Source organism: Buteo buteo, chromosome 16, assembly GCF_964188355.1.
Source record: "Buteo buteo chromosome 16, bButBut1.hap1.1, whole genome shotgun sequence".
In the NCBI taxonomy this organism is placed as follows: domain Eukaryota; kingdom Metazoa; phylum Chordata; class Aves; order Accipitriformes; family Accipitridae; genus Buteo; species Buteo buteo.
This window is the reverse complement of record NC_134186.1, coordinates 2902997-2909460: the sequence shown is the minus strand read 5'-3', so window position 1 is coordinate 2909460 and position 6464 is coordinate 2902997. Positions and strand designations below refer to the sequence as shown.

The 6464-nt window shown below is 62.6% G+C and overlaps 1 protein-coding gene across 1 annotated transcript; it reads left to right on the top strand.

Annotated features, from left to right (window-relative positions):
• The first annotated feature begins 1085 nt into the window (after nucleotides 1-1085).
• On the top strand, nucleotides 1086-6131 carry LCK (LCK proto-oncogene, Src family tyrosine kinase). The gene is made up of 12 exons (XM_075048712.1): nucleotides 1086-1191; nucleotides 1315-1396; nucleotides 1483-1573; nucleotides 1722-1820; nucleotides 1960-2063; nucleotides 2180-2329; nucleotides 2603-2755; nucleotides 3836-4015; nucleotides 4434-4510; nucleotides 4624-4777; nucleotides 5321-5452; nucleotides 5763-6131. The coding sequence occupies exons 1-12, from the start codon at nucleotides 1090-1092 to the stop codon at nucleotides 5963-5965; spliced, it is 1527 nt and encodes a 508-aa protein (XP_074904813.1). The 5' UTR covers nucleotides 1086-1089; the 3' UTR covers nucleotides 5966-6131.
• The last annotated feature ends 333 nt before the right edge of the window (nucleotides 6132-6464 follow it).

Genomic DNA, 6464 nt, shown 5'->3' with positions numbered 1-6464 from the left:
GGGGGTCCCAGCCCTGCCATTGGCACCCAGTGCTGGTGGAAACTGTGCCCCGGCCCCCAGATCTGCTGGGCAGAGCCTGGAAAAGAGGGGTTGGGGGCCAGGTCTTGGTGGAGATAAATCCCGGTGGCGTAGGCGTGGGGGATTCTGCAGAAGAGCTTTTTCCAGGGCCGTGGGCTGCCATTTCCATGTGACGCACCGTCTGGGGTCCTGGCTCTGTGCTGCGCTCAGCTTTTGCGGGAAGGCACGAGCTACCCAGGTGGTTTGCAGAGCCCACGCGACACTCGTGGCATCGCTGCCAGGCTGCCCCGGTGCCCACACCACGGTGCCGGGGACCCCGGGTCGCAGCCCTGCATTGTCTTGGCATTGCCGTAGCCAGGGCTGATGCTTGAGGTTGGGGGGTTCTTGATGTTTCAGGGTGAGCTGCCGAGGATGAGGGGTCCCCGAGCAGGGATGTGGGTTTAAAGAACATCCTTGATGGAGGAGAAACCGGAGCACAGTGACAGGGCCGAATGCACGGCTGGGGTGGGGGCGGGGGGGGGGAAAGGTTAATGAGAGCCCTGGGGGAAAGGAAATCAGAGGCGATGCAGCGTGGGTGGGTGAGCACCCGCATCCACTTCTGACCCCAGGAGCCATTTTTAGGGCCGGGGAGGTGCCTGGTCCAGCCAAACCTCATAAAACACACGTTGCAGGGCCATGCAAGAACGTATTAATTGTTAATGGGATATTCATGTTTAGATTGTTATCTAGATGGAGAGCATAAGGATCAGCCCAAGGGCTGCAGGATGGGAAGGAGCTGGGGAAGAAGGCAACGCCACGCTGTAGTGGTGGGAAAGGGGAGCCTCAGGCTGGGGACTAATTGCCTTCAGTGTTTTTAATTAACAAAGCCAGAACGAAATTAGGAGGAAATATGGCTAGTGACGGAGAGTCAGAGGATGCTCCCAGTTCAGCTGAGGACCTGGGGAGTGTGCGGGACGAGCCACGCAATGTGGGAAGCCGGGGATGGGGATGCGCTGGAGCAGGAGGAGAGGCAAGGCTGGGGCCGGGGGTGCGAAGGCTTCCCTCACCCCCTCTTGCCCCTTTGCAGCCACCATGGGCTGCTGCTGCAGCTCGGACTACGACGAGGACTGGATCGAGAACATCGACATCTGCGAGCACTGCAATTACCCCATCGAGCCCGACAGCAAGCGCCAGGTGAGGAGGGGGTGAGCAGACACCCCGTCCCCCATCCCGGTAGCCGAACGCCTCCGGAGGTGGCCGTGGGATGGCCAAATCCCGGGAAGGCGAGGGCTCACCGGGCTCCTCGTCCCCTGGCAGAGGCTGATCCGCAACGGCTCCGAGGTGCACGACCCCCTGGTGTCCTACGAGGCCACGTCTCCGCCATGCTCCCCCCTGCAAGGTAAGGTCCGGCCGTGGCAGGGGGTGGCTGTGGACAAACCCCCCCGTTTGGCCACCAGCCCCCTGTCCCTCCGCTTGTCCTCCCAGATAAGCTGGTGGTGGCCCTGTACAACTACGAGCCCAAGCACGACGGGGACCTGGGGCTGCGGAAGGGCGAGAAACTCCGCATCCTGGAAGAGTGAGCGAGCGCCGATGGTGTCCCAGCACCCACGCCGGCGCGACCCCGCGGCTCCCCAGCCGGCATCCCGGTGCTGTCGGGGGGGGTCCGTGCGGGGTCCTGGCAGCTGGTGGTGGTGGTGGGGTCTCACCTCGCTGTGTCCTTGCAGGAGCGGGGAGTGGTGGAAGGCGCAGTCGCTCACCACCGGCCAGGAGGGTTTGATCCCTTACAACTTCGTGGCTATGGTGAACAGCCTGGAGCCCGAGCCGTGAGTAGGGGTTGAGTAGGAGCCTTGCCCTGGCAGGAGCCATGTCAGCAGGGTGGAGGAAGGTGCCAGAAGCATCCCCCAAAGCGCTGGGTGGCTTGACCCCCCCCCCCCCAGCCCTAACTCTGCCCCCTGTCCCCAGGTGGTTCTTCAAAAACATCAGCCGCAAGGATGCGGAGCGGCAGCTCCTGGCATCAGGCAACACTCACGGCTCCTTCCTCATCCGGGAGAGCGAGACCACCAAAGGTACCGTCCCACGGGTCCTGCCGGCATCTCCTGCTGCGGGCACTGGGAAAGGCACTGGGGAAGCACAGGAGGAGTGCTGGGGTCCCGCACCCACACGGTCCCCCCCGTCTCCCCAGGCTCCTACTCATTGTCGGTAAGGGACTTCGACCAGAACCAGGGTGAGACGGTGAAGCACTACAAGATCCGCAACATGGACAACGGGGGGTACTACATCTCCCCCCGCGTCACCTTCAGCAGCTTGCACGAGCTGGTGGAGTATTACACACGTACGTGTCGTCCAGGGGCTGGGGGCGGAACGAGTGGTCCAGGGGCTGATCCTGCCTGCAGGCAAGGGATGAGGATGGGGATGAGGATGGAATAGGGATGGGATGGGATGGGATGGGATGGGATGGGATGGGATGGGATGGGATGGGAAGGGATGGGATGGGATGAGCAGGGCACGCTGCTACCCGTGCCCCAGCAAAGTCATCAGCTTGTGCTGGGCACCCTGTTGCCCTCTGCCTGCATTGACACTGGCTCTGCCTCCCCCTGCGCTGCAGGCAGCTCCGACGGGCTGTGCACCCGCCTCGGCAAGCCCTGCCGGACCCAGAAGCCACAGAAGCCATGGTGGCAAGATGAGTGGGAGGTGCCGCGGGAGTCGCTGAAGCTGGTGGAGAAGCTGGGAGCTGGGCAGTTTGGAGAAGTCTGGATGGGTGAGTCAGGATGAAACTGGGGTGCTTCCTCCCAGCTGAGGCCATTGGTGTGGGCAGCGCCAGCTGAGCCCCGCGGCGTCCCCGGCTGGGGTCTTGCATGGAGCAGCCAGCACAGCCCCAGGCGTGGGATTTTGGATTTTTACAAGGGCCCTGGAAAAAGGATGAAAGCCAGCAGCTAAAGCAGCCCAGGGGCAGCTCTGGTTTACTCACAGCAGCCCAAGCTTCCCCCTTCTCCCATCCCTGGTCACCCGGACCCCTGCATCGCTGCCTGGGCAGGCACCCATCGCCGGGACGGCTGTGCCAGTGCAGGTGTGCATGCACGGGGGCTGCACCGTGTCCTCATCGAGCTGGGCTCTACTCACCGTGAGAGCAGCTGCCGGGTTTGGCATGGGGCCCGCGAGCACCGTACGTGGCTCCGCACGGGAAATGGCCCTTGTTGTGGCTGTCGCTCCGATGCTGGGAGCAGCTGGGGGCTCGCAGGCAGTACGGGGCCTCGAGCGTGCTGCGACCCAGCCACAAAAAGCACCTCCTGCTCCCCAGGTGCTAGAGTGGGGAAGGCACCGGGGCTGCCCTGCTCCCCTCCAGCGGTGTCCCTGCCTTCGCTCCCACGAGTGCTGGCTGTCCCACAAAGTCTTCTCTGGGTACCCAGCAGGAGCCAGGCTTTGGCATCGCTGCCTGGCTCCCCCAGCTGCCCCTGCAGTTAAAAGCCCAGCAACCAACAGCTTCCTTTCCTCTTGGTGGCTGAAAGCCACAGGTAAAAATATCTGCCTGGTGGGTTAAAATGCGGGTACAGGTTTTTGCCCAGAAGGTGATCAGTACAGAGCTGTGAGTGCCTCCAAAAGTCTTCTGGCCCCACTGCAACAGTCCTCCAGGGAGCGAGGGTCCTCTGCCCGTCTTCAGCCCAACTTTGCAATCTCCAGCACCTCTTACTTGTGCAGTCTTGGGTTTGGATGCTCTAGATCCACAGAGCAGCCCCCACATTTGCCTCCTCCACCAGCACCGCTATTGCCAGACGTCCCCCGGCCGTGCTTGGTGATGGGGTCCCTCTCCCCCATCCCGCTCTGCCCCATTTCTCTGCAGGCTTCTACAATGGCCACACCAAGGTGGCCATCAAAAACCTGAAGCAGGGCAGCATGTCACCCAGCGCCTTCCTGGCAGAGGCCAACCTCATGAAGAACCTGCAGCACCCACGGCTGGTGCGGCTTTACGCCGTGGTGACGAAGGAGCCCATCTACATCATCACAGAGTACATGGAGAAGGGTGAGGGCACCTGGGTGCTGCCCACCATGGGTGGGGGTGGCTGGGGGCTGTGAAGAGCCGTGGTCCTTTGGCTCTTGGCTGCTCCCGTCCAGCGGTCAGTGCTGGCTTTTGTTTATTGAGCTGCTTTTAGCATCCTTTGCCTCCTCGCACTCCGCTTTTGCATCACGGCTCTGTCACCAGCTGGGAGCTCGGGGGTCAGCCCTGGCAGGGGGAAAAGGACCTTGCAGGCAGGGTGGTCTCCTGCCCACCCACTCCTGCCTGCCTTTCCAGGGGCTGTGAGCTGCCCAGCCCCACGTTCTGTGTTGCAGTGGGGGACAGTGCCCTGGTGACCCCACCACCATGATCCCCAGCCCCAACAGATGCCAAGCGGGGAGGCAGCGTGCCTGCCTGCTGCTGAGACCTGCTGCCTTCATTGCAGGCAGCCTCGTGGACTTCCTCAAGACCTCGGAAGGAGTCAAGCTCAGCATCAACAAACTGCTGGACATGGCTGCGCAGGTGAGGGGGGACGGAGCCGTGAGGTTGCTGGTGGGGAAGGCTCTGCCAGGGCTGGAGCTGGGGCTGCCTGGCTCGGGCTGGCGGCTATTAATTGCAATTATTCCAAACCGCAGATCGCCGAAGGCATGGCCTTCATCGAGGCCAAAAACTACATCCACCGCGACCTGCGGGCCGCCAATATCCTCGTGTCGGACACCCTGTGCTGCAAAATCGCCGACTTCGGGCTGGCTCGCCTCATCGAGGACAACGAGTACACGGCTCGCGAGGGTGCGTTTCCCACCACCCCGGCCCCATATGTGCCCCCACCGAGCCCCACTTTTGGGGTGCACACAGCTTGGGGCCACAGGAGGAAACCCCCCACCCCATCCCAGCCTCTTCTGAGCGTCCCCGCGGTGCCCTGGGAGCTGCAGGACTGCCCACAGCCCTGGGAGAGGGGAGCAAATGGGGGGTGCGGTGGTCCTTTTCCCCCCTCCATCTCTCTCCCCTGAATCGGAGGGGGGGCTGTGGGACCCTGCATGCCCACCCAACCCTGCTTTTGTGGGGTGACAGCCCTATCTGGTGGCTACTGCAGGAACAGGCATGCTGGCCCGCTGCAGGGGTGCCAGCCCGTGCCGGGGGCTCTGTAGCCAGCCAAGCAGCCGGGGGGGGGGGGGGGGGGGGGGGGCAGGGGGGGTGGCTGCCACCAGACCCAGCTCATCCCCAGGCATACAGCAGGCACAGAGGCTGACTCGTCACATCAGGTTAAACAGAGAGGAACGTTTCCAGCTCAGCCGTAATGTTTTATTTTCTCCCCTCCTGCTGTTTTTTCAGGGGCTAAATTCCCCATTAAGTGGACGGCACCGGAGGCTATTAATTACGGGACGTTCACGATCAAGTCCGATGTCTGGTCATTCGGCATCCTGCTCACAGAGATCGTCACCTACGGCCGGATCCCATATCCAGGTCAGGATTTCCCAGCAGCTGTGCGGCAGAAGGGCTCGCGCACACACGCAAGCGCACACCCACGAGTGTGTGCATGCACTCCCGCACGCACACACGCTCTGAGCCGCCCCATCTGGCTCCCTTCCCTGCCAGCCCGTGATGGTTTCGACTGCTTCCCGATGCACATGGCCAGCCACGGCCCAAAAGCCACGGGGGGTTTCAGAGGCAATAGAGGGGGGAAAGAAACATCCCCGTGGGATCTGCAAATGTAGGGTGCTGCCTGTGACATGGGGGTGACCTAAATTCAGTGCTGTGCATGTTGTCCTCCCAGGGATGACCAACCCCGAGGTGATACAGAACCTGGAGCGTGGTTATCGCATGCCGCAGCCAGACAACTGCCCGCAGGAACTGTACGAACTGATGATGCAGTGCTGGAAGGAGAGGCCCGAGGAACGTCCCACCTTTGACTACATGAAGAGTGTGCTGGAGGACTTCTTCACTGCCACCGAGGGCCAGTACCAGCAGCAGCCGTGAGGACCCCAGCAGCAGCTGGGACACCCTTGCATTGGGGTGCCCGGGGGCACTCCCCCTTGCACCAGGTCCCCACAGACTCCATACACATCGCCCTGGGGCATTGGTGAACACTGCCTGGACCTCAGCAGTAAAGATTTGAAACGCTTCAAATCTTTGGAGCAGCAGATTTCACCCCCCCAAGAAGGCGACGGATGGCCAAAGCCGACAAGTGACTCCAAAGAGCAGAGGGCTGGCGCTGGGGGGGCTCTGGTGGGGCTGTGCCCACCATGCTGTTCCTGTGCGTGCCTGAGGGCAAATCCAGCCGCCAGCCCCACAGGAGGCTGCCCAGGGTCCACGCCAGCCCCCTTGCACCCCTCTGGCTGGGCCTCGCCTCCTCCTTCACACCCTCCACCCCGGTGATGGGAGGTACCCCCTCCTCGCGAGCGATGGCCGCCCCAGCCCTTGGCCGTGGGATGCTCTTTCTGCCCCCATGGTGTTTGCAGGACCTTGTCCAGTAACT

Excerpts from the sequence above, each read along its gene's own strand:
- LCK (XM_075048712.1), top strand. The coding sequence starts at position 1,090 with ATGGGCTGCTGCTGCAGCTCGGACTACGACGAGGACTGGATCGAGAAC. Across the intron at positions 1,821-1,959 it reads AACAGCCTGGAGCCCGAGCC|GTGGTTCTTCAAAAACATCA; the intron begins GTGAGTAGGGGT and ends CCCTGTCCCCAG. Across the intron at positions 2,330-2,602 it reads GCTGGTGGAGTATTACACAC|GCAGCTCCGACGGGCTGTGC; the intron begins GTACGTGTCGTC and ends CCTGCGCTGCAG.